This window comes from Puccinia triticina, chromosome 13A, assembly GCF_026914185.1.
Source record: "Puccinia triticina chromosome 13A, complete sequence".
Lineage (NCBI taxonomy): Eukaryota > Fungi > Basidiomycota > Pucciniomycetes > Pucciniales > Pucciniaceae > Puccinia > Puccinia triticina.
Window position 1 is genome coordinate 3833926 of NC_070570.1, and position 20680 is coordinate 3854605.

At 48.4% G+C, this 20680-nt stretch overlaps 5 protein-coding genes across 5 annotated transcripts; 3 read left to right on the forward strand and 2 right to left on the reverse strand.

Moving 5' to 3' along the window:
* Window positions 1-239: 239 nt before the first annotated feature.
* PtA15_13A358 (uncharacterized protein) lies at window positions 240-1062 on the forward strand (the record flags this gene model as incomplete). Its single annotated transcript, XM_053162547.1, has 4 exons — window positions 240-291; window positions 388-637; window positions 732-902; window positions 1008-1062. 4 exons carry the CDS (start codon window positions 240-242, stop codon window positions 1060-1062), a joined length of 528 nt encoding a protein of 175 aa, XP_053026513.1.
* A 1096-nt stretch (window positions 1063-2158) lies between these two features.
* Window positions 2159-4289, forward strand: PtA15_13A359 (uncharacterized protein; the record flags this gene model as incomplete). Its single annotated transcript, XM_053162548.1, has 6 exons — window positions 2159-2260; window positions 2381-2851; window positions 3080-3703; window positions 3872-3972; window positions 4035-4178; window positions 4259-4289. The coding sequence occupies 6 exons, from the start codon at window positions 2159-2161 to the stop codon at window positions 4287-4289; spliced, it is 1473 nt and encodes a 490-aa protein (XP_053026514.1).
* Window positions 4290-5969: 1680 nt separating this feature from the next.
* On the forward strand, window positions 5970-6516 carry PtA15_13A360 (uncharacterized protein; the record flags this gene model as incomplete). Its single annotated transcript, XM_053162550.1, has 3 exons — window positions 5970-6159; window positions 6243-6361; window positions 6442-6516. The coding sequence occupies 3 exons, from the start codon at window positions 5970-5972 to the stop codon at window positions 6514-6516; spliced, it is 384 nt and encodes a 127-aa protein (XP_053026515.1).
* Window positions 6517-6789: 273 nt separating this feature from the next.
* PtA15_13A361 (uncharacterized protein) lies at window positions 6790-8602 on the reverse strand (the record flags this gene model as incomplete). Its single annotated transcript, XM_053162551.1, has 4 exons — window positions 6790-6898; window positions 6991-7204; window positions 8198-8378; window positions 8468-8602. 4 exons carry the CDS (start codon window positions 8600-8602, stop codon window positions 6790-6792), a joined length of 639 nt encoding a protein of 212 aa, XP_053026516.1.
* Window positions 8603-8636: 34 nt separating this feature from the next.
* Window positions 8637-8868, reverse strand: PtA15_13A362 (uncharacterized protein; the record flags this gene model as incomplete). The annotated part of the gene is made up of 2 exons (XM_053162552.1): window positions 8637-8764; window positions 8832-8868. The coding sequence occupies 2 exons, from the start codon at window positions 8866-8868 to the stop codon at window positions 8637-8639; spliced, it is 165 nt and encodes a 54-aa protein (XP_053026517.1).
* Window positions 8869-20680: the final 11812 nt, after the last annotated feature.

Genomic DNA, 20680 nt, shown 5'->3' on the forward strand with positions numbered 1-20680 from the left:
AATTGTGTTCTGTGGTGTTTGACGGGTTTGTGATCCCAGCCTATCAATCAGGACACCTTCACCCAGCATCAGCAATAAAACGGAATGAACCCAACGAGCTCCCGCCCGGCACTCCGCCATCTGCTTCTTCTACCGGCATTTCTTGCTTGTGCACAGCCACCATCCGGCAGGACACACACACTCTCTCTTGCACATTCCCTTCACTGCACACCAGTCACCACACGCCCGGAAGCCGGTTGATGATGATCACTCTCTCTCGTCCTGCTCGCACTCTGCTTCTTGTCTCACTTTGTTGAGTCCCCCGCTTTCATCAGGGCGAGAAAAGGCTCTGTCCTCCGGAGGCAGCACACTGACGACGACATGCCGCTTTTCTACGCCTCCCCTCAGGCCTCTTCGTGTCCATGCAGGTGGACGCTCTGCCGACCTCGCCCCACTCGTCGGGTTATTCGCTCGACGGGGCCGCTGGCCACCGCGCCGCTGCCGTGTCCCGTCGTCATCCGAGCACCGGCCCCAGCGCACTCGCGCGGAGATCCGGCAACGGCCTGGACCTGAGCGTGCAGCTCGACCTGCCCATCCTGGGCTCGATGGGCGCACTCAACCTGGGCGGCCAGATCGATGGTTTCATTCCTGGCATGCCGTGCGTCGAGCACATTGCATTCTGCTGAATCGCTGCAAATCATGTTTTAACCATCCCCTATCCTCTGTTCTTGGATTCCTCCCGACTTGAGCAGATATGGTGTCCGATCATCGCTTGGCGAGTCTTTGAATCATCGTCCCGGAGGAAGTGGATTCGGCGAATCACAATACCCTCCGGCCATGGCCAGTCAACCATCGTTGGTACAAACGAGGATACCTCCGAAGTACAAGAATACGGGGGCTCCTGCGAACAGGATCAATGACATGTACGTCTCTCCCAGTCACCATCTCTCACCCAATCACGATCTCTCTCAGATCACCAGTCTTGATGACTTATTTATTTTCGTTTCTTCGATTGCGCCTGTTTGTAGAGATCTTTGCACCCAGAACCCCAATGCCCCAAGTTGCTGGTACTACTATTATTAGGCCGCATGACTGCTCCTCCGTTTCGACCACTCTTGCCTCTATAATCAATGTGAATCCAGTGATTTGTTCGGAAATCCTTGCATGCATATCTCATCGACTTCTGCTCCGTTAATTTTGCCAATTGTTTGACTTCGTACATATTCATCACCCCTCGTTGTTTAATTTTTTGTTTTGTTTTTAGACTTGAGTGTCTTGATAGTTTAATAGGCCAACAGGACAGAATTAGAGTGCAACACTCTAAGCCACACCGCAAGTCCCCCCTAAATTAACACAAGTCCGCTGCTCTGGGCTGGCGCAAAGTGCAAGCCTCTGAATGATGAACTTGGAACTCATGTTTCCCAACTGCACTGAGAGATTCAGATCTTCTGATGAGCTTTTGCTGGGCATTTCTTGCCGTTCCAGTTTTGACCCTGTTCCTGAAGGGCCCCATGCATGCGCTTTGTTAACTATGAGACTGGTCACATTCTGCCCCGCATCTTTGGCTGGTACTCACATCCCTGGAGGTTCCGCTTTGCTGTCCCTTCAAACTTTGTGTTTTTGGGGTATATTGGGCTGTATCATGTATTGAACTGCCTGGGGAAAACAGTGTGGAATTTAATTTGATTGCACAGGAACCAGGCTCTCCAAGCTGTGGTTGATATTCCTTGGCAAATGTCCCCAATCCTCACTTTGAGGAAAGCCAAGATGGATGGCTATTCACCAGGGGGGGATTTGTGGCACTTCCTACAGAGTGCCGTACTGTGATTCCATAAGACCCAGGTCCTGATGTGGTGTTACTATTTACCTGACTCATGTGCCACTTTCCTGGTTTGTTCTATGCATGAGAAAAAGTGATGGAGATATAGCACAAACAGTATTCTTTTCTTCAAGATCTTCTTTTTCCAATGAGCTCATAACCACACAAAAGGTTTCAGGAGATGTTCAGTAGGCCCCAAACCCACTCTTGGCTGGCCAATTTTGGGAGGTAGGGAGGCATTGTGAGCTGGGCTAGTGAAACAGCTCTCTGGGCCGGGCCGCGTGCCGGGCCAAGCCCGCCCGGCGGCTGTCTGGCTGTCTGCTCGCCCAGCCTCCCGTTTTGCAGCCAAGCACCCCGGAAATGGCCCAGCAGGACTTCCTCCTCAACCCAAACCCATTCGACTTCCCCCGCGAACAGCAGCAGCAGCCATTCAGCCCAGCCTACAACGTCAACGCATTCGGAGTCACCGACCGGCCAGCAGCAGCAGCAGCAGCAGCACCAGCCAGCAGCAGGCCCCGGCTGGGCATCTCCAGCGGACTGCCCGGCGGGGGGGACTGTGCCAAGCTATGCCCACGCCACCAGCGGATGGCCAACGAGGGCACCAACAGGGCCCTCCAGGAGGCGATCGAGAAGCTCACCCAGACCGACCAGGAGGCCGTCAACACCGTCTGGAGCATCTTCAGCGCATCCAACGGCCACCGCCGGAGACTCATCCTCACCGGCCTGCTCACCATCTGCTGCCCCTCCCAGCTCACCTTCCTGACCGACTCGCTCCGCGCGGCCTGCCGGACGGACCCCTTCAGCCGGCTCCCCAAGGAACTCAGCCTCCGGATCCTCTCCTACTTCGACGCATTCAGCCTCGGAAGGGCCGCCCAGGTCAGCAAGCTCTGGAAGAAACTCGCCGACGACGACCTCCTCTGGCGCGAGATGTGCCAGCAACACATCGAACGCACCTGCCAGAAATGCGGCTGGGGCCTCCCCTCGATGCAGAAGCGCAAGCGATCCCCCTCCCTCCCCAGCTCGCATCAGCAGCAACAGACCCAGACCCAGCGAGCCAGGTCCTCCGATCCCAACCCATCCCCTCCAATAGCATCATCATCCTCCACCTTCCTCCTGCCCCCCTCATCCCAACCACCACCACCACCACCACCACCACTCTCTGAACAGCAACAGCCACCGTCTGAACCGCAACAGCCGGAGCCGCAACAGAAACAGAAACAGAAACAACTGTCCATCCCCACCCGGCCCTCATCCCCGGCATCGATCGATGACTCAACCAAGCCCTGGAAGTCGGTCTACACAGAACGCCTGGCACTGGAGCGCAACTGGCGGAAGGGGAGCTACGTGGAGAGCGTACTAACGGGGCACACGGACTCGATCACCTGTCTGCAGTTCGAGGAAGACCTGACGTCGCCGAGCTTCCCGATCCTGATGACGGGGAGCTGGGACCGGACGATACGGATCTGGAACGTGGACCGGCAGGAGTGTGTGCAGGTGCTGCACGGGCATGCGCGGGGGATCAAGTGTCTGCAGTTCGACTCCCACAAGCTGATCTCCGGGGCCATGGACCACACGCTGAAGATCTGGAACTGGCGGACCGGCGAATGCTCCCGGACCATCCTCGGCCACAACGCGCCCGTGACCTGTCTGCACTTCGACCACCAGCTCCTCGCCTCGGGCTCCGCGGATGGCTCGATCCGCATCTGGGACTTCTCCTCCGGCGCCGGCTTCGTCCTCCGCGGCCACACCGAATGGGTCAACACCGTCCGCCTCGACACCAAGTCCGCTCCGCCCGGCGCCGCGCCCTTCAAGCTGCTCTATTCGGGCTCCGACGACGGCACCGTCCGGCTCTGGAACCTCGCCGCCCGCCAGACCCTCAAGGTCCTCCACGGCCATGTGGCCCAGGTCCAGTCCCTCTCGCTGCTCAGCTCGCCCGGGATCGACCAGCCAGACACGCTCATCTCGGGCTCCCTGGACAACTGTCTCAAGCTCTGGACCATCCGCTTCCTCCTCCCCGTCCCCCCTCCACCACCACCAACCTCATCGACCATCGCCCGGGCCCCATTGGACCAGGACGGCGCAGAGGTCCGCGTCGAGGGCTCCTGCGAACGGACCCTGTTCGGCCACATCCAGGGCGTCTGGAGCATCGACGCCGACAAGCTGCGCATCGTCAGGTGCCCGCTCTCCCTCCCTCTCTCTCTTCTTTTCCTCCCAGTCGCTGACCCATCCGTCCCAGTGCCTCCCACGACCGCTCGCTCAAGATCTGGGACCGGCTCACCGGCAAGTGCGTCCACACCTTCGTCGGCCATCGCGGCGCGGTCTCCGCGGTCAAGCTCACCGACGACAAGATCATCAGCGGCGGCGACGACGGCGAAGTCCGGTCCGCCCCCTTCCATCCTTGCTTCCCCCTCCCCAGCGGCCTGCTTGACTGACTCCCATTGCGTGCGGATCGGCGTGCAGGATTTGGTGGTTCGGGCCCATCGCGGCGTGACCCGCTCGACGGCCGCTTCCCGGCCGCCCGCTCTCGTCCGCCCGGCCCAACGGACGCCTTCTCTCTCTCACTCTCTCTCAAAAAACAAACAAGCATGTGTATTGCCCCCTCCCATGAAAGAAGAGCATCCTTGTTGTGCGCATGGTTGCGTCGTGCGGGCCGGGTGTGCGCAGCTCGGCTTCGACTCACAGGCCCCCTCGCTGCCGGCCTCCGGCGTGTGTTTTGTGTGAGAGGGGGGTGTGGTATCCATGAGGTCTGGGCTAGAAATGTGTTGGAGTCGGATGGGCCGAGCCTTGATCTGCTGGAGAAAATTGGTCGAGGTTGACTTATCAAGCTGCATCCAATGGGTTAGAATGTCCTGCTAGACCATCCCTCCTGTGTACATGGGCAACGGGGGGTCTTCCACTGCTTACTTCTGCATGAGTGGATGTGCTTTTTTCAATTCAGAGTCTTTTTGCTCTCTCTTTTGACCGTCCCGGTGGCTGTCTGTCAGTCAATGGCGCACGACCTGCCACCATAGTATGTGGGACAATCTCCGCGCTACTGCCCAGTGCACTGCAAGACAATGAAAGGGTTATCAGGAGGGCCAGTGGAGCCTAACTTATATAAGTCCCTCTGTAACAGGAGGGGGGACGCCGCCCCGCAGGGACCCCGAACTTAACACAAGTCCCTCCCTGTGCTCGCGGGGCGCGAGCACCCTCCCGCTTGATGGAGGGACTTGTGCCTAATGTCCGATGTTTGGCCTGAGGCTGCCCAGCCAAACATCTAAAAATTCCTTATATCCCCCATATCACCGTATACCCATCGGATTTCTTCACAGCCTCTGGCACCATTAGAATCAGTTTTTCTTTCTACATATTCTGGTGTGTTTAACACAACACCTACCCCCATCCCTTGAAAAAAAAAATTGTTGTAAAAGCATGGCTTGCGAGGCCTTGCAAGGCTGAAAGTTAAACCGTGAGAAAGTGTCTGAACTTGACCTGCAAATGGCCCGGCGGGTCTGTCACATTGCTCAGAAAATGCCCTTACAAGAATGACTGCTGAGCGGCCAGTTCTTGATGAATTTACTTGAAAAAACATGTACAAGACAGCTGAGATCAAGGGCTAGACATGGCCAACTGGGATTTGGATTATGAGGTGATACCAAGTTGTAGGAAAGTTGTAAACACAAAATCACACATTTTCATTGAAAAACCCCGTCAGCCTCAGGCCAAATATGGGACATTAGTCCTAAGCCTCTCCTTCGGAGACGCTTGGCGCCTCCTCGGAGAGGCTTAGTTAAGCTCGCAGGGACCCTCCGTTCGGAGGTCGCTTCGCTCCCCCGAGGAGGGAATTAGCTAAGTTAGCAGTGGAGCCCTTCACTCAGTATGTAAAACTGCCCCCCGGGCGAGCTCATGTCTCACAGAGAGGCCGACCCGCAAAAACCTGGGTCTGGCAATCCGGCCCTGGTAATGGTTCACATGTTTTTTTTAGAAAGCCTCGATATGAACGCAAGGGGGGAGGAGACCCTTTGGAGGCCGCTTTCCCTTGGTGCCCGTTGCCAGCAGCGACATCGCGGTGCCAACCTCCCTTTTTTCTGGGAGGGCGGACTGGCGCTTGAAGATAAACGTCGACGGCCATCGGGCTGTCGTCTCCCCATCCCAATCCCTTTCCCCTTCCACAGTCCCCACTGGTCGCCCCATGCATCTCGCGAAGCTTTGGATCCTGCTCGTCGTCCACAGCCCGGCGGCTTACTCCCGCTTCCGATGCAACGACGGCTCGGAACCAGATTCGGTCCAAGGCGTCTGTGTGAAGCCAATCGATCTACTGACCGATCCCCATAAGGTGCCCGAATATTTGAAGCCGCGCTTGATTAATAAAAACTACATTGGTGCGTTACGAAGCTGGCAATGGGTTGGGATGTCTGCTGATTGTCTTACCTTTAAAATTCCCCACAAACTTGTTTTCGGATAGTGATGGATGCCACATGGCTATTCGACGATCGCTATACCTGCAAGGACCTGAAGGTTGCCGACGTAGCCCCACCGGAAAGGTACTGCTGTATCCGTGAACCGGAAGAGATTAGCAAATATGTGCGTCCATCAATGGGATTGGGCTTGCTTTGACTCGAGTAGAGTGCCAAAACTGACTCCCTCTTTCATTTTACCTGCAGACGCGCTCTAAGACGCATCAAGAAATGGCTGATCTTCATTGTTATACTCGTGACGGAAAGAAAAAATCCCGATGAATTCATCCGCTCCGCTCTCGACTCTCTACCTATTTCCCCTCTTCAACTCCTTGGTTGATTGATTCGCAATCATCAACAAGCAACCCTTGCAATTTTTTGTGCTGGACATTTGTAAACTTTGATGTGGTTCTCACGAGGATTCTTTTGATTTCCGATGACATGTAACAAGGCTATGGCCTTCTGATAATATAAATCATGACACAAAAAGTAAACAAAAAGAAAGCATGCATCCGACGAAAATGTATCTTGGACTGCTACGTGGTGAGAGCTTGTCTACCGTACCCGATTGGGGCAGAAGGTCACTAGACGTCGTTGCGCCGAGTTGGTTAACCACATGGCCAGCTTCTGATAGCCCGTAACCCTGGCGAGACGCACTTCCTTCCTGGCCAGTCATCCGCCACCCACATCTTGAACGGAATGGAGCACTCTTCACAAACCCACAAACTTGATCTCAGAAAGCCGCATCTCTTCAACACTGTTTCCACAATGTCCGGAGCCACTGGTGCCCCGCCGCTCCTACTCAAGTCATGACGGGCGTCGTCCAGCAGCGGAGACTTCGCCAAGAAGGCGGCTGAAGGAGGGGCGATCTGCAAGGAGGTGATCCTCCTCTCGGCAATCTCTTCGGCGAGGCTCGAACTTCCTGTGGAAATCGAGAACAGGACGATAGTTTGGAGTCCTGTGTAGCGCACTGAGTATCACCCCCTGGGTCCATGAGGCGAATAAAGATAACCAGTCCATGACATGCCAAAAAGTGTTGAGTTACATGAAATTCGCCCCTAAATCCGCTACTCATTATGAATACGCAGGAAATGCGCGCCTAAATCCGCTACTCATTATGAATACGCAGCCAACATTCCAATTCTCACTCGCATCTTGAATATACCAAACATTAACCTAACCCTCATGATATCAGGATTCCAACGCCAAAAAGCAAATTCATCCCGCCCCAAGCTTGCTAGTCTTTTCTTCACGCGTTTACACTATCAACCCGTGAAGAAGAGACTAGTAAGCACAAACTTTCCTCAAAGACATCACTCAAACCTCAACAACTCGTCAACAACAACTAACAATAATTTTATCCAACTTCCTTTTATCTTTGTTTTCCCTTTTCATCATCCATCCAGAATCATTGTGCTCTTACACGCGTCCTTCACCCAAATCCATAACTAAATCTAAAATCAACACAACTGCGCTTTCCACCGCAGGTATGCACTAATATAAAATAACTCCTTTATTTCTACATATCATCTTATTACTGTCTCATTGTTCATTGCTTATTTGTCCTTATCTTTTTCCCTCCTTCTTTTGTTTTCATGTTAGGTGTGTTTGCTTGAGAAGTCGTTGTCGTCGTCAGAGATCATTTACACGGTACAATTTTTGTCCCATAAAGGTTAGCTTGAAATAAAATTTACACGCGTTTACACTATCAACCCGTGAAGAAGAGACTAAATCATTGTGCTCTTACACGCGTCCTTCACCCGAATCCATAACTAAATCTAAAATCAACACAACTGCGCTTTCCACCGCAGGTGTGTTTGCTTGAGAAGTCGTTGTTGTCGTCAGAGATCATTTACACGGTACAATTTTTGTCCCATAAAGCTATACTGCTCGAATCCCAGGTCCATTTCTGTCTAGAATTTACAAAAAGGGAGCAGGCCAATCGCCCGTTCATCCGGCCCACAGTCGAGTTTCTGGTGCCAAAAGGAGACGATCAAATGGAGCATTGCGTGGTGGCTGCACATGGCCCCTTTCCTCTTCCCGCTGGCCCCACAGCTCCAGATAACGGCGGCGATCTTCGGCCTGGATCCACGCGCCGGCGCGGTGAACCGGAATGGGCGGTGGTGGGACCCGACAGGCGGCTGCTGCAGAAGGGCGGTCCAGTCAGTCAGCGTAGCAATTCCCCAGTTCAGTTGGGCGCTTCCGTCCGGTAGATGCGCAAGTCCTTAAAGACGCGAGCTGCAGCCGAGCCCGGCGCGTGGCCGATGGAAATGCGCTCCAGCAACTGTTTTCCGAGGCGGGGCTCTCGAAGTAAGGGCAGGCCGGCGAGCAGGGCATCCAGCCCGAACGACGCCGGGACGATAAGCATGGGTTGTGCAGACCTTAAGACTTCCGCCAGCTCGTTAGGATCGATTGGCCATCGTGAAGGTTAAGCCGGCGGCCAGAAGCATGGTCACAAACAGGGTTCCATTCGGCAGGTGCAGTAGAACCATCGGTGAGAGCAGGCCGCATGAACGGCTCGGCCGATGGTCTGAAGCCGTCGTGGAGAGCAAATCAGACGGCCTGAGGCCAAGTTGATGGGTCAAGTGATAGCCGACAGCGATTGCCCTTCGCTGAAGCTACAGCCAAGTCCATGGGCTCTCTGTGAATGGGTAATAACCGTATTTTTTAACCAACAATTGTTCACATGTTCATGCTGCTTGTTGTCGGATTGAGCACACGTTGAGTGATGAAAAAAGGGAGGCTATCAGAACGGAATAACCCTCTCCTTCGGGGAGGCTTGGTTAAGCTCGCACCAGGGTCCAGGGGTGGGTTGTCGCATGTGCCTCTCATTCCATGCAAAAAGTATTGCGCTCTGGAGCGCGCCACGCCCGGGTAGACAATCATTGATGACAGAGCAGACAACGACTCACAACGTAGCCAACGTCACTTTCTTCTTTAAGTTTAACTGGTGTCCCGGCATTCTCATTTCTGGGGCACGGCGCGCAGTACCTCCGAGTCCAGCGCAACCTGTCTCTTCGGCTCACGAGAGGTTCTGGTGGGCTCAATGTATAGCTCGGTTGTTTTGACGAAAGTCAAGGGTTTAGGTCTGGTAGATCTGCCAGAGGTCCACAAGTTTTGCAAACTCCGCCCGAATTTCGTCACGTTTCACCTTATCTGAACGCCCGTCCCTTCCGTTACGCGGGTCTGCCCTTCTGGAATCGGCAAGAGAAGGAGGACGAAAACAGACGTGGAAACTGATGGAAGACCGGTAGAGGAAATAGTAAACACCCGTTCAACCGATGAGACAGGTTGAGACGGCGAGGACGAAATCCGGAACAAGTTCATGGTGGAAGGTTCTGTAAGTGCCTCAATTGCCTAACTTAGCTAATTCCCTCCTCGGGGGAGCGAAGCGAAGGAGGGACTTACGGGCTATGTCGACCCCGCGGCAGTAGAGAATTAGCACTTTTGGCAGAGACTTTTTTAAAATCAATCTGCCATCTTTGTTTCTGAACCTTTTTTTCTCTAATTTACATCTCTGGGATGGCTTAAGCTGTCCCATTCTTGCTACTATATTTTCTCATCCTCAACTCATCTGGTTGAGCTGCAATCATGGCTGTAACATTATCAATTTCAGATTCTGTACAGTGCAAAATGTGGAATGCACAATGAAGTGGACACTTGTCAGTCACAAAAAAGGACTTCATGGGGCACCCAACTAACTTAACAAATTCCCTCCTCCAAAGGAGGGACTTACACCCAATGTCCAAGTTTGGGCTGACAGAATCAGAATTATGTCATTTTTCAAAGGTTTCTGGCTTCACCCTTTCCCATTGGACAGCAAAGGTTTGGGGGAACAAAAGATTCCCAAGATCAAGGAGAATCTCTCCAAATTTTTCTGAAATTTTTGAGCCCTTCAGAACCCCTCAGATCTATTTTTTGTGACTATCTGTGGTCTGCTTCATCCTATATTACAAAGTTCACACTGTACAGAATCCAAAACTCATGATGTTACAAGGGACATTGCACATCAAGAAGACAGGTTGGGGATAGGTGGGTATAGTACATGGATAAAGAAGACTTTGTTCATCATGGAAATCCAAACAATAATGAAATTGGACAGGAAATGGATGGGTGAGAGCATTTTTAAAAAAGTCCCCACCAAAAAACCAAATGCTGTCAGCCTGTAAGTCCGTTTAGCGCGTAAGTCCCTCCCTCCAGTCGGTGCAATGCAACCAGTGTTTTACCACTCCACCTGTAGGAGGGTGGGACTTAGTTAAGTTAGGACACCCAAGGCCCCAGAAAAATTTGTAAAATATGTACAAAGAAACTCCATGATGTTGTGCACATTTTGCTACCCCAAAATTTTATTTCCTGGTGACAAATGGCGCGTCCAGAGAGGATTGAAAAACAACATTTTTCTAATTCTCTACTGCCAAGGGGTTGACATAGCGCATAAGTCCCTCCTTTGGAGGGTCCCTGAGGGACAGCGTCTCCCCTCCAATAGAGGGACTTAGTTAAGTTAGCTCAATTGCTGTCAAGTTCCAAAACAGAGTGCTATCCAAGTTCTGTCCTGTAAGTGTCCTTTATGGAAAAGCCAGTGCTGTTGGCGTAACACAAAACCAGCCTTGTTCCCTAATTGACCATGTGTATAAAATACAAATCCTACCGCAGCCTTTGCAGGCAACGTTTCAGCCTCTAACCCTGACACTTGGCCAGGTGCGGCGTCTACATCCCCTGAACCCTGAAAACCTCAGAGAGAAAGGATACCCGATTTGTTGGGACCAACAACCAGTCAGTAGCCTGACTTGTGCCTATAAAAGGAAGTCGCTTCGCCACCAAAAGCTGAACCCATCCATTCATCCCTTATCACTTTTCTCTACAGTCACATCTACATCAGCTCACACTTAGCAATAAAAATCTTAAAAAGTCTTTTCTGACAAAAATCTAATCTTGTGTATCTTCATCATCCACTCGCTCAGCCTTGCTACCAAACCTTGTTATGTTATAGGCATATGTATTTAGTATTAGCATATATTTCCTTTGATGCTTGTAGTGTAGTTTCCATCTTCTCTAAAAGCCCCCTCCCTGGGATGCCGGTGAACATTTCTTTTCCTCACTCTCCTCTGTTTCTTATCACCAACATCCCAGGTTTGTCCTAGTCACTTTTGTTCCTTTCTTTCTCTCTTTCTTCTTTTCCTTCCTTCTTTCTTCTCTTTTCTCCAATTTCCTCCAGAAATTAACTCTCCTCTGTTTCTTATCACCAACATCCCAGCCGGAGCCTAACAAAACTTAGCCTATTTCTGTTACCAACTCAACCTTAAATCTCCCGCCGTCATCGGCCTAATTCACTCCTCTACTACAATCTTGAATTTGACTTTCCCCGCACTACGCGGCTTGCTTTAATTCTCCATCATCCTCCTAAAAGGCCTCTACCAGCGCATCACACTCTTGTGTAATCTTCATTCACCTTTCTCATTGGCCTACTCTTATCCTTAACTAAAATCCTCAGTTGAATGTACCCTTGCTCTTAGGTAAGAGCAACTGCTTGTTTCTAATTTACGCATAACAAGTTGCAGTTCTTGGCCTAACTTGAAATCACTCTTAGTTCTTCTCATTTTAACAATTGCGTCAGCCGGGGGGTGCGATTCCTTGCTCTCTACGTGTTTTGCAGGCGTCGGCCGGCAATGGGACCCTTCCCTGGCTGGAAAATACGTTCAAGGTACGAAAGCAAGAATGTCAAAGATTTGGGAAATCATCCTGACTCGTTGTCCGGTTACTAGTGCAGCTAACGGCTTCCGTGGGGCCTGATTACTGTGACAATACAAGACAGAAGGGGGCTACTTGGGGTTTCTGCGGCGAAGCGTGTGAGGTGGAAAAGCGGGCCAAACCTTCTTTATCATTACATTAGGTTATGCGTTGTATCTAGACTAGCTACATATCCGACTTTCCCTTTCTCTTTTCTTTTCCTCACTCACCTTCTCCGATCCAACTCCTTCCACACCTCCTTAGGTGCATAGTTGTTTTCTCTCCCCTCTCTCTCTCCGTTCCCTTGTTGGCCTTCCAAGATTGGCCTCTTTAGCTCACTGCAAGTCTCTGGTGTTTCTCAGGTATCAATCCCCTTTTCCTTTCTCTTCTGTCTCCTCTCTTTCTTTGTTCTCTCTATGCAATGAATCACTCACCTTCTCCGATCCAACTCCTTCTGCACCTCCTTAGGTGCATAGTTGTTTTCTCTCCCCTCTCTCTCTCCGTTCCCTCGTTGGCCTCCCAAGATCGGCCTCTTTAGCTCACTGCAAGTCTCTGGTCTTTCTCAGGTGCATAGTTGTTTTCTCTCCCCTCTCTCTCTCTGTTCCCTCGTTGGCCTCCCAAGATCGGCCTCTTTAGCTCACTGCGAGTATATGGTGTTTCTCAATTACCAAGAAGGAAAAAACAGGTCTGAAGCTACATAAATCGGGAGTGGGAAGGATAATTGTTTCCGCACTTGGGTCAAACATAAGACTTACATCAAGAAGATTCCAGGGATCAGTCGATTGGGTAATGAATTTTCCCCGAGTTGAGAATCAGGCTAACTTAACAAAGTCCCTCTATTTGAGGGGGGACGCTGTCCCGCACGGACCCTCCAAAGGAGGGACTTACACCCAATGTCCAAGTTTGGGCTGACAGAATCAGAATTATGTTGTTTTTCAAACGTTTCTGGCTTCACCCTTTCCCATTGGGCAGCAAAGGTTTGGGGGAACAAAAGATTCCCAAGATCAAGGAGAATCTCTCCAAATTTTTCTGAATTTTTTGAGGCCTTCAGAACCCCTCAGATCTATTTTTTGTGACTATCTGTGGTCTGCTTCATCCTATATTACAAAGTTCACACTGTACAGAATCCAAAACTCATGATGTTACAAGGGACATTGCACATCAAGAAGACAGGTTGGGGATAGGTGGGTATAGTACATGGATAAAGAAGACTTTGGTCATCATAGAAATCCAAACAATAATGAAATTGGACAGGAAATGGATGGGTGAGAGCAGTTTCAAAAAAGTCCCCACCAAAAAACCAAATGCTGTCAGCCTGTAAGTCCGTTTAGCGCGTAAGTCCCTCCCTCCAGTCGGTGCAATGCAACCAGTGTTTTACCACTCCACCCGTAGGAGGGTGGGACTTAGTTAAGCTAGAGAATCATGAGGAGGAGGAGGAGGAAGGAAATGGAAATCAAAAGGGTTTATCCGCGTGCTCCATTCAACCGCTTCCGAGCCTTATAGAGCCAGTTGCATGGAAGGCTGGCGAGGAACATGATGAAACACTGTCATGAAGCGCCTCTTCAAGTTTTGGCTTGTGATTGTGCCAGATAAGTTTCAACCTGGGCTGGCATGAGTTCGCTTACCGAAGTGTCGCACATTTTGGAAAGTGGCGGTGCTTCATGGCCACCTCATTTGAAAACAAGAGGATATAAATAGAGCCACAAGGTCAGCAATTATGTCCCGCTATTGTCCAATCAACCCTTTTGTCCTTGTCCACTAAACCAGCGTAAGTTTTGCCTACCGCAGCCCCAAGCATCAACATCCCATAAGCCAGCTTTAATCAAGGTCAATTTTCATCCTTCCATCACACAGTTATACAAGTGATTTGAAGTCCGTCATCCGCAATTTCTCCTAGTATCCACATAACCCTTTTATCCTTGCCAACTAAATCTGCGTAAGTCTCTCAGAACGTTAGCCTACTACAATTTCACCCAGCTCTGATTTATTGCTGTTGATAACAATCTGTTCATCACATAGTTGCAATGCGAACTCCTTTCATGAACCTGGCAGCTCTGGTGGTTGCTGCTGTGTGCGTCTCACAAGCAGTTCAGGGCGCATCTGTCCAGCTGGATGGCTCTGTCATCCAAGTGGAATCTTTACTCAATGAAGGTACGTCAAAATTGCTTTGCCCCGGAGCTGAGAAGAATGATTCTTCTGTTATCAATTTTAATGACTAGAGCATGTATTATATATTGAAAGCCTATTCTACCAAATTGATTACAGGATCATCCCCAGTTCTTCACAGCTTACCAACAGACGATTCTTGCAACCCTTTGATTCAAGAAACATGTCATCCGCAAAGTGATATCTATTCAGAATGTGGCACATGCCAAATCTGTGGTACTTGTTATTGTGCTATAAGAGGAAAACCAATTGAAAATTAAGGTATCCAAAGTTGAAATCATAAAATTTTCAATACATAAACGGATGTATTGTTGTAATAACTAGGGTACTACGATTTACGTGACAAGCCAGAAACAATGTGTTTCAGAATATCTCACAGACAAGCTAACAGATAATGATTGGAAGATTGGTTTCACAAGACAGAATATTGAAGATATTTCAATGTGGATTTCAAAAACAAGAAAAGAAACAAAAATAGTGCAATAAGAAAGAAAACAACTGAGATGCGCGCATTGTGAGGTCTTTATAGGTACTAGTGAATGTCTGAGCTCTACAAAGTATGCAAGTGAATCATGAGATTAGAGAACTATTGATCCTAGGAAATACACTAGTATTGTAATCCTGTTTCTGCGGGAATCCTATTGCTAACTATGATAAGCTTCTTTTTCCTCTCAAATGTCAGCCATATTCTCTCTCTAAGCTTTGTCACTCTTATGTAATATTATCTAATAACCTAGTACGTATTTCCAGTTCTTACAACTATGCTTTAACTTTTACTCATTAGAAGTAACAGTATAGCGGAATTGGAAGACTGGTGAAATAAGATTAGTTGGTTGTGAGTTTGGGCAGGTATATCACCTAAAGAAATCCAACAATCATGAGCCAGGGTAGAACTTTTCCAACAAATTAAGTATTCATTAGATCCCTTTCTCTTTGAACAATGATCTAAAACCTCAGCAAAGAAATCCCAATCTATTTGAGCAACCGGTGATAGATGATTGTCAGGCAAAGGCATATTTGCCCAAAATTGATTTAGAGAAGCGTTTTTATACGGTTTTAACAAAGAAACATTAAACACTGGGTGAAACTTAGGGCAATGTTCTGCAATATCAAGCTGAACTGCTTGTTCACCAACCATCTTTACCACTGAGAACGGGCCTAAATGCTTGAAGTCTAACTACGCGTTTGGTCGACGTGTCTGGATAAACCGGCAAGAAAGAAGTACCTGATCTCCAGGTGAAAAAACAGGGGTGTCCCGTTGTCGTTCATTGTAATACAACACTTGCTTTTCTGTAGCCTGTTGCATAGAATCAGAAGCCTTGTTCTGAATCTGCTGTAGATCTTGGATTAAACTATCTGCCTTAAAAATTCCTGAGGTCAAAGTGAGCGTTGTGGTAGACGGAAAAGTGAAAAATCAAAAGTTTTTTTCTTATACCTATACTTACTCACAATGAGCCTCAAGATACCATCAAACAAACCTCGGAATTGGATTCTACGGCCAATTTTACCCCTAGTCACCACTGGAGGTGTCACTGGAGCTCCTCTGGATTGAAACCTACATTTCTTTGGACACTGGACACCCATCACACGTTCACCATACCCAGTCACCAGCCTGTCACAAGCCTCAAGTCAAGGATCACAGTATTATGCTTATACACATCACAGAATACAAACATAAATCTCCCCATCAGACTACAGTCATTACATATTATCAAGTACTCTTCTATTTCCATATTATGATGTCATCACACACTGACTCTGCAGCCTCAGACTTCATTTATGCACCCTGTGCATCCACTTGTCAACTCATGCAGTCTACTATCACTTTACGCAGCCTTCATGCGGCCCTACTGCATTCTTATGACATCATTTATGTACCCCTGACACAGTATGACATCATTTGTATCTATTCTCACCAGCTAAAATCCCTCACACTGTTGTCTAGATTAGTTGAAACCCTAACCCACAAGCCCTCTGGGGCTCCACTTTTGTCTATATAAGGAGCTCTCTCCTCACCAGTTGTCAGCTCCTCAGTTCATTACTCACCAATCACATTCACAGTCACCCCAACTTTGACATTTACAGTCTTACATATACTCAACAACCTACATACATAACAACCCTTACATTAACAATAAAAACAATTTATTCAGTGTCATCAACAAGCTCATCTGGAACCAACCAACCCTATCACTTCATTAAAACTTGCCAAGCTTACCTTGGTGGGTCTTGTTACCTGATAGTATAGAAGGGCAGAGTTTGCACCTCCATCATCCCCTTCTACATTCAGCAAAAGGTTCTCAGGAACACTTTTGAGTCTTACAGCGTGTCAAAACAGGGATGATAACCATGGACAAAAAAGATGGAGAGACACCAGTAGATGTAGAATGTAAGTTATTGATAGCAAATTCTGCTACTTCTAACTTTTCCAACCTATCAGTTTGATTGTAATTCACAAATATTTGTAGATAATCTTTGAGTATCTGAGGCCCCATAAATCCAAATTTTGAGGAATCAAAATTTCAAAATGGCAGTATGCCTGTATGGTTGCTGTGAGCCTGAGTCTCTATAGTGACAGCAGGACACAAGAAAGAAGAGGGGAATATTTGGATTTCTTTGGATAAAGAAAATACAAATATGAGAGAGAAAGGAGAGGGAGAAAGAAACTGAGAAGATTCAAGATTAAGCAGATTTTCAAGGTTATTCTGTTGGGAATGCACGTCCACTGGCAATGCTACCTCTTTAGAAGAGTGCTGCCAAGCTGTGCTAGAGAGTGCAACAGCCTCCTCTCACCAAAGAAAAGTGGAGGGCTTCTGGATTAGACACGTTTAATCCAGCCACAATTTTTTAGCTTCCTTCTGGATAGTCAAGGTTCTTTAAAGGGAAACCTATGTGGTTTGTTTCTTACAAAAACCACAGAAAAAGAATGATGTTAAGCAGGGGCAGCCCTGTGATCAAGGATAAGGCAAAGGCCAGCAAAGAAGAGCAGATCAAGCAGACACAGAGTTGTACCTCTTAGATAAGCAAAGTTCAGTGAAAGAGGTTACTTACTGTCAATATCCTAGGCGCCTGTGACGGTAGGTATACTGGGAGCGTGGTAATCTCTTTGGTGGTGATCCTGGGGTTCTCTGGGGTGTGGTTCTGGTGTGCTGAAGTCTGTAGATCCTCCTCAGGCAAGGGGGATCCTGACTACGAAAATTTTCACAGTTTGCTTATGTAATTTACATATGTACATGTGGTTTGGTGCGCTTGGTAGCGCTGACACGTCACAACTGCGCATGCGCGCTACAACTCAACAACTCAGGGAAGGAGTAGAGTTACAAAGAATTGGTAAGTTGTAACTAGGGTTAAAATTGCATGAGGAAACAGAATATGAAGTCAAAACAAGGATATCTCTTAAGATGAAAAAGATATGAAGTAATTCATATGTAAAAGTAGAAAAAGGCAGACTTTAGGTCAGCTGAGTTGACTCTAAGGCTGACAGTTGCCAGGCAACTACTCCCAATTCAAACTTCTGTACTGGGTTGGTGGAGGTTGCAAATGGGTATGTATATGTAACCACCAATTCTTGTACCGGCATGTCTGACAACTCCTCTAGCCAATCCAACAAGAGGTCGGACTTGCCTGTCCAAGCAGATGGGCCAATTGGTGATGGCCATGTCCAAGAACTGCTCAGACAGGCCGCTCCAAGGACGTGTTGTACCTACCAGTCCAAACGGACAATTCAGCTGGTGCCAGTACCTAGTCTGACCTGCTTACCTTACACTATCATCTTGCTAGTAACAACCCTCTCAGGCTCGGTTAGTTACCTACAGGCTGAAAACCAACATGAAACTAGTACCAATCTCCGCAGCTGGCAAGAGCAGATTTCATGTCAGAAGTCTTCATTTAGTGAGCTTGATTTTTCTGCCAAATTGCTGTCAAGGAGGTTGTCCAACAAAGCAGTTGCATGGGTGAACTGCAGGCATTCCGGATGGCAATTAGTCAAAAAACAGTGCAGATGAGGAATACAAAAACGGGCCACCTCAAGAACCATCCAAAATGACGTCCTCCCAAACCCCTCCAACAACCCCTTATACAATATATTGCTCCCATGGAACACGGCAAGTCTGCAACAGAACTTGGCAGAGGCCAGACCCAAAAAACTTTCCCTTTGAAAAGCAGACTGAAACCTAGAGATGGCAACTTTGCACCCGTTGCGGGTACCTGCTATCCGCTGGCGGGTACCCGCCAACTAGAGATGGCCCCATGGCACCCAGGTACCAGGTCGTTTTTCCTGAAAAACAGACACCTGGTACCGCACCTGGTACCGGCGGTACCTTATGGGGGTACCAGGGGTACCTCCCAGCTTTTTCTAGTAGTAAAATCATTTATTTTCCAAACTTCAGGAACATAGCATTTTTTACAAAACTGTTGTAAATCACTCGTCATCATCCACAACAATGACCTTTCTTTTACCTTTTTGCTTTGTCTTGTCTTCTAATATGCGCCCTTCCTTCCACTTCATCAAAGTACCAGGTTCGATCTTGTTGTTCTTCGAGTAGAAGGCAACTGTCATCCCCCTGGTCAGCGACTGATGCGCAATTCTATGCCTCTTTGATGTGACATAATCGCGCCCAAAGCTAAATGAGCGATCTACGTCAACGGAAGTTCCTGGAAAGTTTTGAACGGTGTTCAGTTTCTGAAAATTTGTTCATTATATATGAAAGTTAAAACACACCTGGACAACTTAAAACGTCCAGCGCCATGTGTACGAGGCCACCATGCGTGTTTCCAGTGCCCTTCTGTTGGATCCACCACTTGAGTGGATTCACCGGTTGGTGGTTCTCCAAGATAAGTCCTCCCAATAGCCAGATGTCCAGGTCGTACGGGGTATTTCCCTGTTGTGTGGCCGCAGCGCTGCTCAGGCTGTCAGCCTTAGAGTCAACTCAGCTGACCTAAAGTCTGCCTTTTTCTACTTTTTACATATGAATTACTTCATATCTTTTTCATCTTAAGAGATAACCTCATTTAGACTTCATATTCTGTTTCCTCATGCAATTTTAACCCTAGTTACAACTTACCAATTCTCTGTAACTATGCTCCTTCCCTGAGTTATTGAGTTGTGGCGCGCATGCGCAGTTGTGACGTGTCAGCGCTACCAGGCGCGCCAAACCACATGTACATATGTAAATTACATAAGCAAACTGTGAAAATTTTCGTAGTCAGGATCCCCCTTGCCTGAGGCGGATCTACAGACTTCAGCACACCAGAACCACCACCCAGATAACCCCAGGATCACCACCAAAGAGTTTACAACACTCCTAGTATACCTACCGTCACAGGCGCCTAGGATATTGACAGTAAGTAACCTCTTTCACTGAACCTTGTTTATCTCAGAGGTACAACTCTGTGTCTTGCTTGATTTGCTCTTTCTGCTGGTTTTCTGTCTCCTTCTTGATCACAGGGCTGTCCCTCCAAATCTCCAGGCCTTTGATAGGCGAGACAGGAGCTGAATACTGAAGACAGCAGACACGATGCGGGTGAGTGGATGATGGTGTGGAAGGATCATGATTTGCATAAATCAGAAGATGAGAAGAAAAGAAAACAACGTGAGGAGAAAGAAAAGAGAATGACTAACCTGAAGACAGCAGACACAATGCGGGTGAGTGGATGATGGTGTGGAAGGATGAGGAAAGGGAAATCCTTCCACGTCTGCTGCCTCCAGTACACTAGATGAAAATGTGAAACTGTAGTGAAATGTGAGAAGTGAAAGTGACATGTATGTAGCACACAACTAGAGATGAAACAGAAATAACAACAGCTCTATAACTCAACAGCCTTTGCCTCAATCTTGATCACAGGGCTGTCCCTCTTATCATTTGGCCTTGCCTCAAAATCTAGGTTAAAGGGCTGTCCCTCAGGTTTCCCTCTCAGAACCTTGACTATCCAGAAGGAAGCTAAAAAACTGTGGCTATATTATACTTATCTAATCCAGATACCCTCCTGAGAGGAAGCTGTAGCTCTTCTAGCACAGATTAGCAGCACTCTTCTGAAAGAGTAGCATTGCCAGTGGACGTGCATTCCCACCAGAAAAACCTAGTACTTCTCTTCATCCTTATCCTGCTTGGTTTCTCTCTCTCTTTCTCTCTTTTTCTTATAGTTGTATTTTCTTTATCCAAAGAAATCCAACTATTTCCCCCCTTCTTTCTTGTGTCCTGTAGTCACTATAGAGACTCAAGCTCACACAGGCGGGCCAGCATGCCAGTCGTCTTGGCCTGAAAAACAAAGGATTAGATGTTATTTCATGACAACATTGCGCATCATCAAGAGAGAGTTCACTTACAGTAGCGGTGGTATCTGGTGTAGTGGTGGGAATCGTGATTGGTCGTGGCTTGTAATTGTTTACCCACATGTCCCTTGCAAGGCGTATTGCTTTGGTTATCCCCTCAGGTTCCCACCGGGCCAATTTGAAGTAATTGTTGTGGTGTGCCAAACCTGTTTCAAGTATCAAATTGCATAAAGTCTTGGTTCACTGTATGAGAAGGAGGCATATTCTTGGGTGTATTATTGC